The sequence below is a fragment of the Vigna umbellata genome, chromosome 1 (genome assembly GCF_029865625.1).
Source record: "Vigna umbellata cultivar VRB3 chromosome 1, Vumbellata_1.0, whole genome shotgun sequence".
Classification (NCBI taxonomy): Eukaryota; Viridiplantae; Streptophyta; class Magnoliopsida; order Fabales; family Fabaceae; genus Vigna; species Vigna umbellata.
In genome coordinates, this window is record NC_142165.1 from 56,526,107 (window position 1) to 56,546,894 (window position 20,788).

Genomic DNA, 20,788 nt, shown 5'->3' on the forward strand with positions numbered 1-20,788 from the left:
ATTTAAGAAGATATTTGTTTTTATTATCATAATTATAAGATCTTGATTGTATATTACTATTTAAATAATACATGATCAATACAAATTATTATATTCAATACCATTTTCTATTTTTGACTGCGTTATATAAGTAATATTGTATGTATTTTTTGTGTTAGTATTATTATTTAATTATTTTCTTACTATATTAATTTTAATTTTTCTGTAAGATGTAACAATTATCACATTCCCTTTCATACTCATCTCGTTTAAGGTTAATTCTATTATTAACATTAGCAAACAAACACTCAGATTTTGACATAAATAGACACCACAACAATTTTTCAAAAAACACCCCTTTTGTGTTGTCATAATCACAATAATTATATTTCACTTTGTAATGTAATATCTTACATATTGAATGAAAAGTATAATTAATATAACATAGGTATACTTCATTAGTTCCTTCTCTAATCAATATTATATATTCACTAATTAAGTGTTTCCAAATTTATAAAACTCTAATATTGTCACATCAATTTCATTTAACTGGTGTAATTTTTATAATATAAAAAGTTATTTTGATACTAGTATTTAACTATTATTTTGGATATTAAACAATTTAAATAAAATTAGTGAAAATAGTTTTCTAATAGGACGAAAATTACAAAATTGCATGAATTATGAGGAAATATTTCAGGTTCTCTCGATAAAATATTGGGTAATGTTAGTGACATCAATTGAACTAATATTTGACGACACCATTAGATAAATAATTTTGCATACAAGATGTAAGAAATTTTTAACTTATTCGATCACATTAACTAATATTAAACTCAAACTCGACCCTGATTGCACCCATATACGAAACATTTGTCTCTGTAAAGTTGTTTACTACGAAAATTCCAGCTTGACAATGTACACTCTATGAAGATATAATACTAAACTCTCGTTTGGTCCTCATATTTATTGGTCAATTTCAAGTGAGTCTTCATTTTTTTTCGGTCTCAATTGAGTCCATAAACTTGTAAATTATCTCAATTGGATCCAAATATTTGAAAATTGAGTCAATTAAGCCTTGTCCATTAAGTTTTCATCAACGACGTTAAAATTGGCTGACATAGTGCACACTTAATCTGCTGATGTATATGTCTTATATTACGTGGAATTTGTCATTTAATTTGTTATTAAGTATTTCTAAGTGTTATATGACGTGTTATGTTATATTATTTAATTGTCCAAATTAAGAATTTCTTCGGATTAGGATATTTTTAATGAAATAGGATTAGAGGGTTGTCACGACCGGAAAGAGCCCTCCGCCAACAGTGACATTGATGATTGTTGAAGCCATGTATCTGGCCGCCGAAGCGGGTGGGAAACTTGGACGCATCGAAGCGATTAATGGCGATGATGTCACTCTTTCCGGCAAGGACGATAATCAATAATAACAAGGAGATTACTAAGGTTAAAATCGAACAAATCGAACCACCACAACAAGGAGATTTCACTTTCACTTCAAGAATTCTTCACGAGCAACCGAATGGAAAATCTTCACACAAAAATCGACCGCAAAAAAAGGGAGAACATGGACATTGAGGCTATAACACATGGGCTTGTGCTCCTCATAATTCACTTGAAGGATTTGAACATCAGGATTCATCTCTGTCAGTTGACATATCTTAGGATTAAGAGCTTTGCAGCCACCACAGCCAGGAGAGAAGAAATCAACCACCACCAGCTTGTCCCCCGCGTTTAACAGTGACTCTACAAGGTCTTGGGCAGAAGTCACCTCTTTCATGTTGGGTTAAAGCCCCTTTTTCCCACCATTTCTGAACATTCCCTATTCTAAGGGTCATTTGAGCACCAGTTGAAGCTCTCAACCGCGAACTGACCCTGTTGGGTATTCCTCTATTTACATGAAAGTGAAGCTTTTTACCTTGAAACTCAGAAGAGGACCAAGATCTGCAAATCTGAGACTTTAACTTGAGAGAAGGGTACCCTCTGACGCCATAAACGAATCCAGAGAATCAAAATTTCGTCCAAAGGTTCGGAACCAGAGCAACAAGATCGTTATCAAACGATTGAGACTGCGAATCAGACGAATCCGAATCCGGTGAACCAACCCCTTCCAAAAGCAGAAATTTGAAGAGTCCGCGACAACAATAAGGGCATAAAAGCTTCTCGTAATAACCCTCGACGTCGTTGCCGAACAGGGATGCGAAGCGGAGACGAAGAAGACGTGATTGGGGTCCTTCTGGCGCTGCAGGGCAGAGACCTTGGGCTCCACCATGGCAGAGACGAAGAAGATGTGTTTGGCAGCGGCGACCCTTTTGTTGGTGGCATTGTTGGGAGTGCGAAGCGGGTCCAAGGGAGAAACGCGGAGGGTAAGCAAGTTTAGGGCTTGCATGATGGCAGAGAACGATGGCTGAGTGAGGTTACTGCTTCGTCTTCTCTCTCATGTGTTCTTCTACTGGAACTTACGGATAAAATCCCTAATTCCCTTTCTCTAGCCCTATTTTATTAAAAAATTTCTAATTCTAAAAAATCTTAACATTACTAATTCATTTTGTGCCTCGTCAAACACGGCTAATTAAGTTAAAAAATTCCACCGCGTACACCACGTCAGCCAATTTTAACGCCGTTTGTGAAAACTTAACGGACAGAGCTTAATTGACTCAATTTTTCGAATATTTGGACCTAATTAAGATAATTTACAAGTTTATGAACTCAATTGAGAAAAAAAAAATACAAAGACCCACTTAAGATTGACCAATAAATATGAAAACCAGGTTTAAACCTACCTTAATTTATATAAAAAAAAAACACCCTTTTGACCCTACCAGCCGACTGTGCCAGATTCAAAAATAAACATGCACATTGGTTGCATCAGTCAAACATGGTTGCTAGCTACAGTTTCTTCACATTTTTTCTATTCATATTTTATACACCAATCATACCTATCTTCCCTTAGAAAAGTCATGTTTGTAACCTAATACTTTATTTTCCTTTGAATATTCAACGTACGTTCGCAAATAATCAACATAAAATAATGAAGTAGCTATTATCACGTGTGTTCAAAGCAGCACCTAGGCTTCTTCATAGCATCACCTAAGCTCCTTCTCAACCATCACAAATATAAATACAAGTGAGTTCCGTATCCATTTTCCACATTCATCTTCACAGATCAAAATAGCTTGGCACATAAAATTAACTAGAGCAATGGATGCTTTATCTTTAAGTTCAAGTTCAAGCCTAAACATGTACAAGCCCTTTCAATCTCATGGCCTTCCACAGCAAAGAGTTTCCACCGTGAAGTTTGGTACTGTTTCATGCAGAGCCACAACCCAAGAAAACTTGTACAAGGTACTGTCTGTGAGTCCGGAAAGAGCAACAATGGATGAGATTAAGAGGGCTTATAGATCTATGGCTCTAAGGTACCACCCTGATGTGTGCCACGATCCCACCATGAAAGAGGAGTCTACGAGGCTGTTTGTGCAGGTGAATGCAGCTTACAAGACCTTGTCCAATCCAAGGCTTCGAGAACAGTACGACAGTGAATTGGGTCTGAGAAGCCAAGTCATGAGTGTTGGTAGTGATCATGAAAGATGGGGAAGTGTGAGTGTTTGTAGTGATTTTGAGAGATGGGGAAGTAAGTTTCAGGAGGAAGTGATTGAGGTGAAGACAAGGTCTCGTAGACGAATGGGACAAAAGGGAGGATCATCAGCTACCAGAATGAGAACACAAAACATGAAAGACAGACATTGATTTTCCTGAGTCATATGTAGTTATTCTAGTTTTAGGCATTGATTCTTTCATGTAATCATTCTGATACATATAATAGATAATACTTCGGTATGATGAATTCCTTTTGATACACTTACCAAGTGCTTACGGTTAAATTTTATGCTGTTGGTAGCTGAATTAACTTTATAAGACTTCAACATCATATTAGATGATTACAAAAAATACTTTACTATATAGTATGCAAACAAAAAGAGAAAAACTTGTTCAATTTTTCTATAATTCTCTATTCTCTACGAAGCCAATCACTTCTATCTGATATAAGTTCAATTTCTTGTAATGTTCTGTAATAAGGCATGTAAGAAGTACAAAATTCATTTAGTTCATGTTTCGGCATGTACGGGCTGAGTGTACACTTAAAACAATTCTTCTCTCTTCAGCTTTCTTTCTTTTTGTTCGGATATTCCAACTGATATTCCTACTCTGAATAGATATTTCAATGCTTAAATTAGTTCGGATTTAATGGGTCAAGCAACTAATATTATAATAAATATGTCTAAAAGTCCTAACCACTATTCTTTTAAATGTATTCATGAGTTTCTAATTAGAATGGATCTAATCACAGTTCAATTTTGTTAAATCAGATGATTTGCCTGTTTAGATTAACTAAATGAGTAGTTGATTTCGATCAAAATTGATCGATTTCCTCTTAACTCTGATATATACCGATACAGACGGGTACGTATAAAGTAAAGTTCACTTACATAAGTAAGGAGAGCAGTCATGCAAATTGCCATAGTTCTAGTTGATTTTGCTTGAAGAAAAATGATTGACACACCTATATTTTTTTACGTTTATTTGACACTATCCCTATTTATTTTTTTCTTTTTTCTTTCTCGAAAAAATAAAAAAATTTACACTTTAATGACTATTTTACCCTTATACTTTGTGTTAAATGAATGTGTTAAATGAATGTGTTAAATGAATGTGTTAAATGAATGTGTTAAATGAATGTAAAAGTGTGTCATGATATCATTGCTCTTTGTTTAAACCAGGTGAAAAGCATAAACTTCTATTAACCCTTTTTTTGCGTTAGTTTATATTTAATCACCAGAATAATTTCATATTTAAATGGGTTTATTCACAAATTGCTCTGCATATCCACTAAACTATTTCCTTTGCATTCCATGCTTTTAACCCAACTCAAGCTTAATGCTAATCACTTTGGTACAAAGTCAGGGGAATATTCTTAAAAAAAATACTGCTATTTTTAGCAGAGCCAGTGGAGTATTGTGGAGCCTTCCATGTGGAGAGTGATATAAAAGAGGCATTCAAGAACCATCTATCATTGTTGAGCTGAATGAAAGTCTAATCACTCTAATACCGAAGACCCTAGAGGATGTTAACTTGGAGAAATTGAGGCCTATTATAACCCCTGCAACGTGTTTTCATATAATAAAGCCATAACAAATGGTTGATGCAGCATGGTGTAAGCCACAATTGGCCTGTTTTTGAGAAATTACTGCTGAGCACTTTTAAGAGAAAAAGATAAGAAGCTCTTTCTTATTATTTGTGCCGAAATATTTATAGAGATGCTTGTTGACAGACTTTCAAAACTAAATTAACCGAACATATCAAATGGATTATTCAACAGGCTCAATTCAACCAAGTTAATAATCTACACTCTTAGTTTGTTGACAAGTCCAAAAAACTAAGAGGAAACTCATTAGTGACTTTTTGAGTATAACACTAGACTTCATGTATCATATGGGCCCATTGGTGGCATCCTTGGTACTAGGAAAACACTACTTCACAAGATCCAAAAAGGGTCTCTGTCAAAAACTAAATTAATAAAAGGTATGTGCAGATCAATTGCCATGCTGCATAAACCTTTGCTGCATGCCAGTGACTATATATTTAATACTAAAATTTAACAAAGTTGTCCTTGGTGAATAACTATGACAAGTCTGCGTAACCGGATGAATTATTATGACAAGTCTATTTAACCGTATGAGCAGAAGTGATTATTGTATTCGACATAAGACAATTTAAACAACCGAGACATTGCATAATGAGACTGACACCTTTATTTTGTCATCTTACTCTGGTATTCTTTTATGGAAATTGGAAATTGTAAAATATAGTAGTCTAATTTGACAGAAAGAAAGTTCAAAGAGAAGAAGTGAAACAGCTTTTTCCCACAATGGTTTTAAGCATTGCCACTATAATTAGAATGCCATAAAAGAAAAAGAAACTGCAAGGTGGAATGGGTAGATACCATTAAATGGTCATTGAACATCACCACCAGAACCAAGTCACTTGAGCAGAGTTCTACCCACTCCACATTCCCTAATTTTATTGTGTTGAGGACCACCAGGTCCACCACCGTAAAAAGTTGTTAACAAATGAGATCACTAAGGAAATTTTCTAGCTTTTTGACCCAAGCTCTGCATGTTCTATGCTTCCCTTTAAGGTACTATGAAATGCTTCAACAAGCAGTCCATAACTCTGCCCTTTTCACCTTTGAAATACTCTCAAGAACTGCCACCGGTGAAATGTGCCCCATCACTGTCACCCTCTTCGACTCTAAATCTATACTGAATGATGTAACTCCTGAAATTGAAGGTTGAAAAACATTAGTACCCTTTAAAAAAATGTTACAACATCTAGTGTTCTTAGAGCTTATATGATACATTCCTATATATTTGATGTTGAATGTATCGTTTACTAGAGTTTCTTTCCTTCTTTTTACCCTATGAACAAGGGTTTATAATATAACTAGTACAGGTGAATACCTTCCATCTTAGACAGATGTTTTTTCACCTTTACAGCACATCCTTGACAATGAATTGCAACCCGCATCACAACCACCTGCATTTAACACCTCGATGATAAAATTTCAAATATGATTGAGTACACGTGAAGTGTATAACATTGTGTTAACGTATGTCACATACAATCATAAAGAGATTTGAATATGAGATTCCATTATTCCGTTCAAAATTTATTGGTGAGTGTGACCATATGGGTCTAGGACACAAACCTTCCTCGTTGGAAAACTAGAAAGGAAAAATATATACTTTTTATATACGAGTGTTATTTTATGTAGAAGGGACAAAACATAACGACGTGGCCTCTGATAATACCATCAATATTCATGTGTATTGTTGCGTAATAAAATTCCCATTTGCATAAAAAGGACATAATCATTCTGCTTTGTCTTTGGAACATGCATGGGACTCGGTCAAGTAATATGCATGTGAGACATCTTGAAACCTCTGCAAATGACAAATATAAGGAGGACAAATGATGGAGATAATTTGTTTCCTTGCTGAATCCACCTTACACTATTGGTTGCTGTATTCCTACATTTCACTTAATATAACAAATAATCAATTCAAGGAAAAAAAAATGGATCAGACTCCAGTGAATTGTGTTGACCCCATAGCCACTGTAGCTGAAAAGCCATCGACACCAACATTTATGAATCACATCACTCTACAATCCAAACTTTACCCTCTATTCATATATAGCTTCTTTGTGGTCCTTGTTTTATACTTTTGACATATATAATTTTGATTGCTTTGTTCATCATCAGATATGTAGTTTTGTCCCACAAAGAAGGTATTCTTTGATTGCTTCAATATTAACTTAAATTTAAAACTTTGAACTACTATATGATATTTACTGCATTTCCCTGATAAAATGGTTTTGTGAAGACAGAAAACATGAAGCAGTGCAACATATGAGAAAATGACATTTGCATCTCACCAAGTTGAGGAGAAAAGTAGCTAACCTGAAAGACGTTATTATCTGTCTGTGTTTTCAGAAGGTCCTTTGGTTGATTTTTGGCTTGATCTTGATCTTGCACTCTAAGCTTGATCTTTGGAACTGGATTAGACCTTGGAGGCTCAACGAGTTTGGAGTACTTGGCATAGTTGATCAGCCTTGTATCATCAAGAAACACAGTTCTTTCAAGCCTCTTTGGCAGAACCACAGATCGAGGGTCACGAGTGCTCATGCACACAGCTGTTGAAGCTTGAGAGTGGCACATGAAACCTCTTCTCATTTTCCAGTCACTGCTTTTCAGGCTCATCACAAGTTTACTACAACAGTGATATGAAGAGTAGAAGAATCTGTGAAAGCTTTGAAGGCAACAGAAAAATGGGGTGTGGTGTGCAACTATTATACTATTGCAATGCTAATGCTGGCTTTGTGAGTTGGAAAGAACAGAAGAAAGACAGTGACACACATGCTGTCATTAGCTAACAATAGGTTACTGTGTGTGTAGAAACAATTTTGGCAATTTATCTATTATGCATATACATAGGACGTACAAGGGTCCAAAAACATGTCCTTATCATTGATTAATGCCAAGAAATTGACAATAACCTTCTTTTGCTATGAAGAAAAAAGACATCAAACAGATGCAAGTTGATTCACTATGGTAAAAACTAGACAAAAACATAATGAACATGGGCTTTTGTGTTTACTTTGCCAGAAAAAACAACACTTTGACTACATTATCAAACTGCTTTTCAAAAGTTATAATAATGGATATTGATTTCAACGTTTAACTATTTCTTCAGTTACTCACCTGCACTAACTATTTCTTCACTTAAGAACTTGATTAGCTTGAGAAAACTACAAATATATTATACCCTTTATTTTGATGAAAATTTGTCTCTAGAGAAATATAGTTTTGGTGGAAAGACCACAGATAACCTTCAAAGAGATGAAGAAATTCAAAATTGAATTTTACCAGTTGGAATGAACTAACTGTGTAAAGGGATTCGATTATGAATTGTTGCATAATTGAAAAATATTAACTTTATAGTAATGGTTTAACGGTAATATTATTAATTTTGTTCAGCTGTCGTCACCTAAGAATAAAAACAAGTCTGCCGATGTTTGTAGAGTAACAGACAACGATTATAAAGACAAATAATTTAATTTTAATTAAAACTTTTATCTCAGTCATTTATTATTTTTAATTTGAAACGTTATATATATATATATATATATATATATATATATATATATTATTGGATTGTATAAAATATTGATATTTTTTGGTTAAAAAAATAAATCTACTTGCACAAATGAGAATAAGGTAAAAAATTTAGTTATTTAAAGTGTATGAAAGTTTCAATTTAGTTCTAGATTTTAATTAACTTAAAGTTCTTAAAAGTAACTTTCATTTTTTACATTTTTTATTTATTTCAGATATATTGCTATTACTAAAATATAATTTAAATCCTATATGTATTTTCATCAAATTATAATTTAATCAATATAAGCATTAAATTGCATTAATGACTACGTGTGAAACTATTTTAAACGAACAAATATAAATCAATAAAATTCCTTTGAAACTTTTTATATATTTATTAACATTCAAATGCTAATTAACTTGAAGAAACAAATATACATTTCCAAGCAATCAACCGTATTTAGTAAAAAAATAACACCAAATTTGTATTATATATATCCGAAATCATATAGGTCATCCCGACTTGAAATGATCTCAGCCTGTATTCCTTCGGACAGCATGATATCAAGACATAGCGATAATGATAATTATTAATGGTTAAAACGTCTTAAGAGAAATATTAGACAAATTAATCAAAGTTGATAAATATATTATGAATAATAAGTGTATAAAATAAATTAATTATATTTTATTATTACATCAATTATTGTCATCTTACGTATTTCGCTTATTTGATTATTAATTTATATCCACTAGTTCAATCAAATTCTTTATATATTTTGTCTTTGAATACTTGTAAGAGTAATATATGTTATAATTGTCATGAAATTTATTATATATAATTATCTATTATATATAGTTACCTGACAAATAGTGTTCTACCTGTGGCTACACGTTAACACATATATCCACGTTACTGAATCATTTAACTTCATTCCTCTTTCCCTATCATCATCTTCACCACCCCAACTAACCCTTTAACGTGAATTATAATGAAGTATTCAAAGAGAGCATTGTTGTTGTTGTTCTTTCAAAGAAAAAATCAGAACACATTCTTTCTCTTTTTCTTCTTCCTCTCAAACATTACAGTGGAAAATGGAAGTAAGAAAAGATATTTTAGTTTTTGTTTTTTATTAATTTGAGGGTGCGGTTAGTAATAGTGGAGTACAGCAAGAAAAAGCCTTGTAGAATACATTACTGAGACCACATTTGAGCTTTTAGGTTTGGGCTTTTATTTTACACTGTAGCAGAAAACTAAATAAAAGAGGGGGTGAAGTAAGAAGGTGTTGGGTTGCAATAGAAATTTCACAAATTCTTTTTCTTCACATATCACTACCCGATTTCTTCTTCCTCGATATAATCCAAAACCAAGTCTCATCTCCTTTTTGAAGTTATTATTGACCTACAAGACATTTAGAATAATAGTTGAAGACATTAACAGATACTTAGTAAGTTTAAAATATTCACATGATTTGAATTAAATTGATATTTTATACAACTGGATAATGAAAATTACATTTCTAACTTTAAATTTGAATCTCTAATATTTTTTAATGTTTGTTGACAGCTTGATAATAATTGTGTTTAAAGCAAATGTTGAAGGCGTTTTGAGAGAAATTATGATTCGTTTTCTTCTTTTTTATTCCTGAGGGGTAGGAACTAGGTTCGTTGAGCTTGCGCTACTCTTGATAAAAGATTTAATGGTTAGGTTATGGAAGAACTAAAGGCGAAATCAATCTTTATATTTTAAATTTGTAATAAATAATTTAAATTATAGTAAAGAGTAAATTTTATTCATTCATAATTTTTTTTAAATTATTGAAGTTAAATTGAAAAGCAAATATAAAATATAAAAGATAATAAGGAAGTATAAAATATTTTAAAACAAATTATTATAATTAAGAGAGCAATATACTAATATTCTTTTATTTTTATTAGAGTTGTCAAGTTCTACTCACATAACTTACCCCTGATTGATGGGAGTCAAAACAAAACAATTCACAAAGTGAGAAACTTTTATATTAAAAGAACTCACAAAAAAAAGGTGAAAATGCTCACAAAAGTCTCTTGGATTAGAATAAACATATGGACTTTCATTTTAAACTTTGAAAAAAAATATTCTTTTAAACATATTATTAAACTTTCTGTTTAGGTTCACTTATTTCAAATTTTAGTTTATGTTAACTCGAGTCAATTTTCAATCTAGGTCACCCGTTTCAATCTTTAATCTGGACCAGACCCATTTCGACCATTGACCTGATTCAGCTGGTCTCGACATTCAGCAGAACTTTGATTGAGTCGACTCAACCAAATTTAGGCTAGAGAAGGCTTTGCCGAATTCGACCAAATTTTGGCCAAGGCTAACTTTGTCGAAATTCGGTTGGCCAACTTAGCCTAATTTTGGCCAAGGCTAATCCAACCTAAATCGTTCGGGGCAAAATATGCCGAATTCAATTGAATTTTGATCGAGGCTAACCTAATAGAGTCTACACCAAACGAATTTAGGTCGAGTCAGCCGTGAACAAATTTCGGCCAAGTCCACCCTAAATGAATTTTAGTCGAGTCAGTCCTAATCTAAATTCAATTAAATTCGACCAAGATGGCCTTAGCCGAAAATCAGTCAGATTTGGCCGAGTCGGCCCAAGCCAAATTTGGTTGAGACAGCCCTAGCCAAATTTTCGCCAAGCCGATCCAAGTCGAACTTTGCCGAGTCCGCCCGGGCCAAATTCAAATGAGTAGCCCCTACTAAAATTCAACTGAGTCCACCCTGGTCAGAATTTGGTTGAATTCGATCGAATTTTGGCAGTTCGTCTCAACCTTTGTTTTGGGCCAACTCGTTTCGACTGTCAACTCAAGTCGACATGTCTTGACCTTTGGCTAGAATAGGCTTATCTTGACCTTCGACCCAAGCATACACGTCTCAACCATCATGAGAGGTTGGCCCGTCTTGTCCTTCGACCTGGTTTTGACCTTTGAGAATGACCAACTTATCTCAACCTTGATCCAAATTGACCATTCTTGACATTTAGGTCGAGAGAGCCCATCTCAAATTTTCATTTGAAACGGCTTGTCACTACTTGTGGCTTATGCGAGCTCGTCTTGACCTTCGACCCAACTCAATATATGACCTAGGGTAAATGTATTGTTTTTAAGAATTAATCAAAGTATTTGACCAAGTCTATTTTAGCCCTGACCCTAACTCATTTGAGAGTGAACTTCAGGAGTTAGGGCTTCTTTGTGGTCCCCTCAATTGCGGTTCTCCAAAAGAGAGACTTTTTCAAGGGTAGGTTAGGATTGACCCCGTAGGTCATCAATCAAATTGACAACTCTAATTTCTAGATATTTAGATACTAAATTGGTTTCTATATTGATTTTAATATGATTGATTGCTAAATTAGTTTATATGTAATTGGTTGCAAAATTAGTTTTTATATATTTAGTGACTAAATTGGTTTATAAATTAGAAACTAAATTAGTATCTAATATTAACTACCAAAGTCTTAACTAGTTATAACTATTAGACTCTAATTTACTCTCTAATTAAATTATTGACTAATTTTAACATTTTATAGATAATAATTTTGGTTGTGAAACTAGATTTTCTCATAACTACAATAAAATTATTAAACATCAATTCATTTTAGAAGCCAAAATAATTAACCACTAAATTAGATATCATTTTATAAACTAAAAATTATAGTATATAAAATATTCTCTGCTATATATAAAAATTATATTTAATTTATAAATTAGAGAAATTGATTTCTAATATTATCTAGTACTATTATATATTACCTTGCCAAGAGAGGCATATAATTATTTTAATTCAAGAGAAACACGACTAAAGTGTAGAGCAACTAATTTGTGGAGTGTCCATCATCTTTATTAAACATTATACATATATTATGTAAAGAAATTCTATCCAATAAAAAGTATTTCTTACCAACAATTCAGAATTGACTTATGATACATTATATATACTATTTTTTAATCGGTAAATAGATTATTATGGTACAAGCATATATTATTTCATTATAACAATATATTTGCCATTATAATAATATATAATGTTGATTTTTGGGTTAAATATGTTTTTAGTCCCTAAACTATCAAACGAATTTATTTTTAGTCCCTCTTTCAAATTAAGCTACATTTTGATCATTCTCCTCAAGGAAATCATAATTTTTCATCATCTGAAACTAACGGCATTAAAAATAAGCCGAGGTGGCTAACGGTGGTGTGTCACGTCATTTTTTTTATCTGACACCAGTTAATCTTTCTCAGCTCCTCTCCCTCCCTCTCCCTTCGACTCTACCACAGCTACCTCCGACGCCACCTCGAAAACCTTCGGTCGGAGGTGGGGCCGGAGGTGTTTGAGGTGGCTGTGGTAGAGTCGGAGGGAGAGGGAGAGGGAGGGAGAGAAGATGAGAAAGATTAATTGGTGTCAGAAAAAAGAAATGACGTGACACACCACCGTTAGCCACCTTAGCTTATTTTTAACGCCGTTAGTTTTGGAGGAAGAAAAATTATGGTTTGTTTAAGGAGAAATATCAAAATGTAGCTTAGTTTGAAAGAGGGACTAAAAACAAATTCGCTTGATAGTTTAGGGACAAAAAACATATTTAACCCTTGATTTTTTTTAGTATACACAAATTAGTTTTTCATTTTATTTTTAATAATGTATCGTATGATGGTTTGATCATGAACTGCGTTTTCTATTCCATACACGAGTTATCTTCATGACCAACAAGAAAATAAACCAAATGGTCAGCTTAAAGAAAAATTAGCATTAATTTTGATTAACTTAAGAAAAAAATGTGATTATTACTAATTGGACTGTGATTAGGTCATGACTAATCAAAAACTTATTCTAAAATCTATAAATATAGGTAAGAGGTAAGGAGATAGTTGATTGCATTTAATACACCATTAATACTTGAGTAGTCGAATCTTTATTGATTTGATATCAGAGTCCTTCGGTTGGTAATCTCTTAACTCGATGGATCAACAATGACCTAGTTATAGCATAATTGCTGGTAGTTCTGTTTTACTCTTATTCTAAAATAATTAATGTTGGTGTTAATATGATGAGATGTTAACTGTTCGGTTGGTCAAGTGATGGTCGTTTGATCAAACACGTGAAAATAATCGTACGGACATGAATAAAGAAAAAAGAAACTAACGAACAATGAAAAGTGATTCCCACTATTCCACATGTGTAAGTGTCTAAAATAAATTATATTTTCAATTATCTTATTTTTCATTAAATAAAGCTAAAATCTCATAATATATATATATATATATATATATATATATAATAAAAAATTATAAGAAGGAAATAAATAATGTGATTTATGATTCATTAACCATTGCTTACAACTCATGTAACAAAAAAGGAAATTAAATGTCAACGACCCTTGGAAGGAAGTCATTGCCTATATACTAGAACAAAAACGCACTATGATGACTAAAAGGAGAGTTAGGAGTAACAACAATATAATTACATGCTAGAAAAAGAGAAAGGTTATTGCGCGTACGAAACAAAGAAACAAAGAAGCACAATGAACAAAAGGAAGAGAGATTAACTAATCACTAAGAAATAACCACAAGTTACAATAAGAGATAATTGAGTTAAGGTTAGAAAGCACCTCTCTTGAAGACAGAGATGAACAACACTTCCTTTGACTCACAAAGGATGAACAACTTTCCTACCAACAACAGCAACACTCAATCACATAGACACACTTAGTGAAAGTTCTTGCTCTACCCACACTAGGTTTTCCAAAGCCTCCTTTCACAAACACTGAGAGTTTCTCAAGCACACAACTTTTAAATCTGTGAGTGAAAAGTTCTTTTTAAATTAAGTTTAGGTAAACTATATATAGACCATTAATTTGAAAATTAGGTCATGTTAACAATCGGCTAGTGTACCAAATCGTATCAAGTAATAATAAAATGGTAAGACCAAGTATCGTTTCCCAAAGGACTCACGACCTAAACAGTTATGCGATTTCTTGATTAAATTAGACTTGTAAACAAAATCATTGTGTTTGAATTGCAGAAAATAAACATGAATGTAAGTTTTGATCAATTGGATTAAAAGATGCAAAAGTGATTGATGTAAAATATGAATGATTATGTTGTTGGGGTTTCCGACTTATCCTATCCACTCTCATGTATTCATGAATTCATCTTTCTTCATTAATACTAATGCCACTTTCTAATTTACCTTAAACCCGATGTCTCGGTGAAGAAAGCCTACTCCTAATCACTAATTTACAATGTCTTGTCTCCCTAGCAATTATTCATGCATTACATTCGCACATAAGCTTAAAGGCAACCGATCCTCTTATTCCTATGTTTAGGTAATATTGCTTCCGGGAAAATTTCCCAGTTCTAGATTTACCTATATGTGTCCATATAGATAACATCAATGATCATGCAATTGAATGAGTTACACAAAGCATGCATAGAGTAAAGAGGAAAAACCCTAACAATTAATGAAGTAAAGCATATAAAATCAAGAATCAATTCAATACATGAGAGTTTCAAAGGATTACATCGGTTCCCCAACAATAATGGAGGTTTAGTTCACCATGGACATGGTGAAACTAGATAAAAAACAATGAAAGAATGAAAGATAGAACCCTAAAAGTTGAAGATCGGAGCTTTAGCATCCAAAATCCGCCTCCAAAGGGTGAAAAGAGTGGAATTTCGCCTCTTTATGTCCAAAGAAACCAACCCTAGGTCGACTAAACCCTTATATAGTTTATTAAAAATTACAGAAAATAGGCCCAAGCCCAATTAAATGGCGCTCAGCGGTAAGTGCGGCTCTTCAAATTGACGCTCAGCTGTAGTTTTAGCCCTCAGCGGTGACTGCGGTGCTTCAGACTGCCGCTCAGCGGTAAAAGTGGCGCTCAGCGGTGAATGCGACTCTTCTTTTGTGCACTTTTACTTCCTTTCCTGAGTCTAGCTCCTTACTACTTCAACTTCTTTCATCTAATTCATCTTAATTCCTGCCAAAACAAGGAAAACCAAGCATAAAACCCATCCAACTCTCTTATTTCCAAAATTTAAGCAAAAACATGATTTCAAGCTAGTTTCTAAGTCATAAAGGTTGTCTTTAATATCAAAATTAAGTATAAAAATAACGGTTTTTCAACCGTTTTCTGGTCATAAAATTGAAGAGTCTATTTGTAGTTGCCACTTATAATCGATTATCATAAGTGATAATCGATTATTCCAAAAATTATTTCAACAATTATTTTCTTTCAATGATAATCTATTATCAAAATGATAATTAATTATTCTAGAGACTTTTTTGAAAATCTAAAATTAATTATGATAATCGATTATTAATATTTATAATCGATTATTTTAGAGGTTTATATGAAAAAGAACTTTCCTTAAGGGCTCTGCTGCTTGGAATCTGCCTATTGACTCTTGATCTACTAATTTAAATATAATACATAAATTACAAGACTTCAACAACTAAATTCTTAAGTCTTCATTGTATCTTTTAAATCCAATTATTCTTTAAATCTTCAACACTTCTCTATGAATCATCATCATCAAAACTCTATATTGAAGAAAAATATCCATCTTCTTCTTTTGCTAACACAAGGTAGATCATAACTAAGTAAATATAGATTAAGGATGATTAAGAAAATTAGGAAAGCCTACAAATTGGTAAGCCTTTGAACCCTAGGCCCAACAAACAAGATTCATGCAGGACTATATAGTCACTAATCACGAGGTATGTTACTAGAATAATTTATTACTATATTCTTCTTAATTTTAAACTATTGACTTGAATGTTAGAGTATTTCTATAGACTCCCCCACTGAGGACATCCATGCATATCAGAAGAGGACATCTAGACTTGAAAAGTGAAAAGACAAGGTGGACATGTGTGCTTTTGGGTACATCTTGGCCTAACAAGAACAATTTTAAATCTTAAAGAAAGTTATTCTAACAAAAAGTTCAAAAGATTAAAAGAAAATATTAGAGAATGGAGAACTAAGAATAAGAATATGTAAGAAAAGAGATAGATGATCATAACAAAATAGGTGATGGAATTAAGAGATGTAATAGCAAAGGGAGCTTGGTAGACTTCAAAATGCGTTGTACTTCTTTTGGATTGCAATATTTCTGCCATATTTTTTAATGAAAAAATTTAAAGTATCATGTCATGTCTTTCTGAGTTTGCTTCTGTCATATTCTTTTAGTGAAAAAATTTAAAGCACCATGGCTGGAAATACATCAAATTCAATGGAAACTAATCTAAGTGCATCTTTATCCGTTAAAAGTAGAAGTAAAAATGCTCCAGGAAATCGATCTGATATTGGATGGAAACATGGATTTTATGTTAATGGTAATGGAAGAAAAGTAAAATGCAACTATTGCTAAAAGATTGTAAGTGGAGGCATATTTAGATTTAAGCATCATCTTGATGGAACTAGGAAAGATTCTGAACCTTGAGCTTCTGTTTCGGATAAAATAAAAAATTTGATGATAAAAATATTTGCAGAAGCTAAGAAGGCTTCATCAAAGAAAGGAAAGATAAATATTGGTGAAGATGAGGAAGACAGTGATAGTCTTGAAGGAGGACACAAGGTATTCGGTTTGAAAGGAAAAGAAAAAGTTACTACTACTAGCAAGGGCGGAGTCCAAGCAACTATAAATCAAAAGATGAAAAAAGGATACAAAGAAGAAGTTGATACTCAAGTGGCTGAATTCTTTTACACCAGTGTAATTCCTTTTAATGTAATTAGAAATCCAGCATTTGCAAAGATGTGTGAAATGATTGGTAAGTATGGAGTTGGATACAAACCACCATTTATCATGATATTAGAGAGAAGCTCTTGAAACAAGCTGTGAAGAAAACAGATGCAAATCTTGAGGAATATAAGGAGGAGTGGAAGAGAACTGGATGTACAATTATGTCTGATGGTTGGTCAGATAGAAAAAGACGTTCTATTTGCAACTTCTTGGTGAATAGTCCTAAAGGGACGATTTTTCTTTATTCACTTGACACTTCAGACATTTCAAAATCAGCTGATAAAGTTTTCAAAATGTTGGATGATGTTGTCGAGTTTGTTGGACAAGAAAATGTTGTTTAAGTTGTCACTGATAATGCTGCAAATTTCAAGGTAGCCGGAGAGTTGTTGATGCAAAAAAGGGAAAAATTGTATTGGACTCCATGTGCAACCCATTGCATTGATTTGATATTTGAAGATTTTGAAAAGAATTTGAAGGTCCATGAATTGACCATAAAGAAGGGAAGAAAGAATACAACTTACATTTATGGGAGATCAATGTTGATTTCCTTGTTGAAAAAGTTCACTAAAGGTAGAGACTTGATAAGACCGGGTGTGACTAGATTTGCCACAACTTATTTAACTCTTGCTTGTCTTCATGAATTGAAGACATCACTGTTGACCATGTTTAGCTCTAAGGAATGGAAGATAAACAAGTTTGGAACTTCATAAGAGGGGAGCAAAGTAGAACATGTGGTATTAAATAGTCGGTTTTGGAAGAATGTCTCCACATGCTTGAAAGTTGTTGCCCCTCTTATGGATGTCTTAAGATTAATGGACTTAGATGTAAAACCTGCAATGGGTTTCATTTATGAAGAAATGGATTGTGCAAAGGAGAAGATTAGGTCTAACTTTAACAATATCAAAAAGAGGTAAATTTTTAAACTTTTACTCATTCAATGTTTAATTACTTATGTGTGAAATTATTTCTGATATAGCATAATTGATGTAGTTATGAAGAGGTTTGGAGAATAATTGATGCTCGATAGGATAATCAACTTCATAGGCCTTCGCATGCAGCTGCCTATTATTTGAACCCCCATTTCCACTATGAACCTAACTTTAGATGTGAAGATGGTGGAGAGGTGAAAGAAGGATTGTATATTTGAATGAGAAGATTGATACCAGATATGGCAGAAAGAAAAAAAATTAATTTACAAATTGTTGAATTTCATTATGCTAGAGGACTTTTTGGAATGGAAGATGCAAATAAGTGTAGGAAAGAGTTAAATACTGGGGAATGGTGGGAAATTTTTGGTGATGGAACTCTGGAGTTGAAGAGATTTGTTATTCGAATTCTAAGCTTGACTTGTAGTTCTTCTGGATGTGAGCGTAATTGGAGCTCATTTGAAATGGTAATTTAAATTATTTTTAATTTATAAATTTCTTTCTTGTGTTTATATCTTCACTAAAAATATTATATTTCATTTTAGGTTCATACAAAGAGAAGGAACCGTTTGCATCAAAAAAAGATGAATGATTTAGTTTGTGATGTATAACTCCAAGTTGAAAAGTAGACAAATTCGAAAAATTGTAGCTCTTCCATTTGATGACATTGAATCAGATGATGAATGGATAACTGAAGAGACAAATGATGTTGTTGAGATTAAGCAAGTTGAAGGGGAAAATGATGGTGAAAATGTCCAGTTGATGGAGCAACAACAGATCCTGCTCCAGATGCTCTTGATCTGGATAACATAACATTTGGGGATAATGAGGATGCACAACATTCATCAGAGGAAGAGTTAGATGAGGATGATGATGGAGATGATGATGCCATTATTAGAGGATTAGAGGATTAGATATTTCAGTTTATGTTTTACAATATTTCTATGAACTTATGTGTTTGAATTTATATAATTTTCTTATTTTATTTGAATTAAGATGTTATTTATATTTTTTTTTTCATGCAAAGTAAACTCTTACAAGTTTACGAGTCGAGTTTACTGAATTCTCAAGAGTTTACGTAAACTCTCGAGTTTGACAACCTTGGTTAAACTCTAAAGACAATTCAAAATAAAAAAATAAAAGTATCATACAATCCAAGCATAATCCCAAAACATGTATAAAAAGCGAAAAAATAAGTTTTTAATATTGATAATTTTTGTATCACTTGTCCATTTATAATATTAGAGTCTTGAATAGATAAATCTATAATATTTTTCTCTTTTGAAACATTTTCTTCTTTATCACCATCTACAATATAATAAAAAAAATGCTAACTAATGATATTGAAACACAAAATAATAAATAATTAAATTAAATTAGGTGGGTTGGTGAGCCAACCTGGCTCATGATGAACAAATCTTCAATCCTCGAAAACGGAGTCAAAAACTTGTTAACCCTTGACAAGTGTAACCGAATCGTATGAAGTAATAAACCTGCTAAGACCAAGTATCGTTCTCGCAAAGAACTCACGGCCTAGACAATTATGTGATTTATTGATTAAATAAGACTTGTGAACAAATTGTTGTAAGTTTCAAATGCAAAATGACTTAAAAGTAAATATATATGCATGTGATGATCAATGGCCAAGAAGAAACAAAACACGTTAATTGAAATATATGGATGAATATGTTGTTGGGGTTTATCAATTTCATCCTATCCACTATCTTGTATTTAGGAATTCATCATTATTTTCATTAATGTTAATGCCACTTTCTAAATTACTTTAAACCCGATGTCTCGGCAAAGAAAGCTTATCCTTAATTATGAGTTCATACAATTCCTAGCATCCCTAATAATTAATTCTGAAGCATAGAAGCTTAAAGGCAACCAACTATCATACTCCTATGTCTAGGTTGACAATATACTTTTGGGAGAGCTTCCCCAGATCTAGATTTCCCCGTATGTGTCTATACCGACAAATCCAATAATCATTACATCGAATGAGTTAAACAATGCATGCTTTGAGCAAAGAGGAAAAACCCTAACTATTAATGAAAGAAAGCATGTATCATAAAAATGATCTTGAAGAACAAATTCCATACAAGAGAGTTTCTAAGGATTTACATTGATTCCCCAACAACAAAATAAGTTTAGTTCTCCATCATCATGGAAGAACTAGATGAACAATGAAATGAAAGAATGGAAGAGATAGAAAAACCCGAGAAAGAGAAGAGGAGAGTCGTCACCATCTCCAATTCTACCCCCAAGGGGTGAAAAGTGTGTTTCTGCTTCGTCCCAGCAAAAGATACAAACCCTAGGACGTCCTAAAGCTTATATACTATTCTAAAAAATACAGAAAATTAGGCCC

General features: G+C 32.8%; 2 protein-coding genes and 1 pseudogene across 2 annotated transcripts; 2 read left to right on the forward strand and 1 right to left on the reverse strand.

The window, feature by feature from the left end:
* The first annotated feature begins 3,086 nt into the window (after nt 1-3,086).
* On the forward strand, nt 3,087-3,859 carry LOC148205841 (uncharacterized). The gene has a single exon (XM_088112205.1). The coding sequence runs from the start codon at nt 3,199-3,201 to the stop codon at nt 3,742-3,744; it is 546 nt and encodes a 181-aa protein (XP_087968331.1). The 5' UTR covers nt 3,087-3,198; the 3' UTR covers nt 3,745-3,859.
* A 2,033-nt stretch (nt 3,860-5,892) lies between these two features.
* Nucleotides 5,893-8,037, reverse strand: LOC124819676 (uncharacterized). Its single transcript, XM_047291233.2, has 3 exons — nt 7,517-8,037; nt 6,516-6,591; nt 5,893-6,333 (listed from the first exon to the last, which is right to left on the reverse strand). The coding sequence occupies exons 1-3, from the start codon at nt 7,814-7,816 to the stop codon at nt 6,209-6,211; spliced, it is 501 nt and encodes a 166-aa protein (XP_047147189.1). The 5' UTR covers nt 7,817-8,037; the 3' UTR covers nt 5,893-6,208.
* Nucleotides 8,038-16,960: 8,923 nt separating this feature from the next.
* On the forward strand, nt 16,961-19,334 carry LOC148205842 (uncharacterized; annotated as a pseudogene).
* The last annotated feature ends 1,454 nt before the right edge of the window (nt 19,335-20,788 follow it).

Bases quoted from the DNA above. Each gene is read 5' to 3' on its own strand.
- LOC124819676 (XM_047291233.2), bottom strand. From the start codon at position 7,816: ATGAGCCTGAAAAGCAGTGACTGGAAAATGAGAAGAGGTTTCATGTGC. The intron at 6,592-7,516 runs GTTAGCTACTTT...TGTTAAATGCAG, and splicing joins CAGATAATAACGTCTTTCAG to GTGGTTGTGATGCGGGTTGC. The intron at 6,334-6,515 runs GTATTCACCTGT...CTTCAATTTCAG, and splicing joins ACATCTGTCTAAGATGGAAG to GAGTTACATCATTCAGTATA.
- LOC148205841 (XM_088112205.1), top strand. From the start codon at position 3,199: ATGGATGCTTTATCTTTAAGTTCAAGTTCAAGCCTAAACATGTACAAG.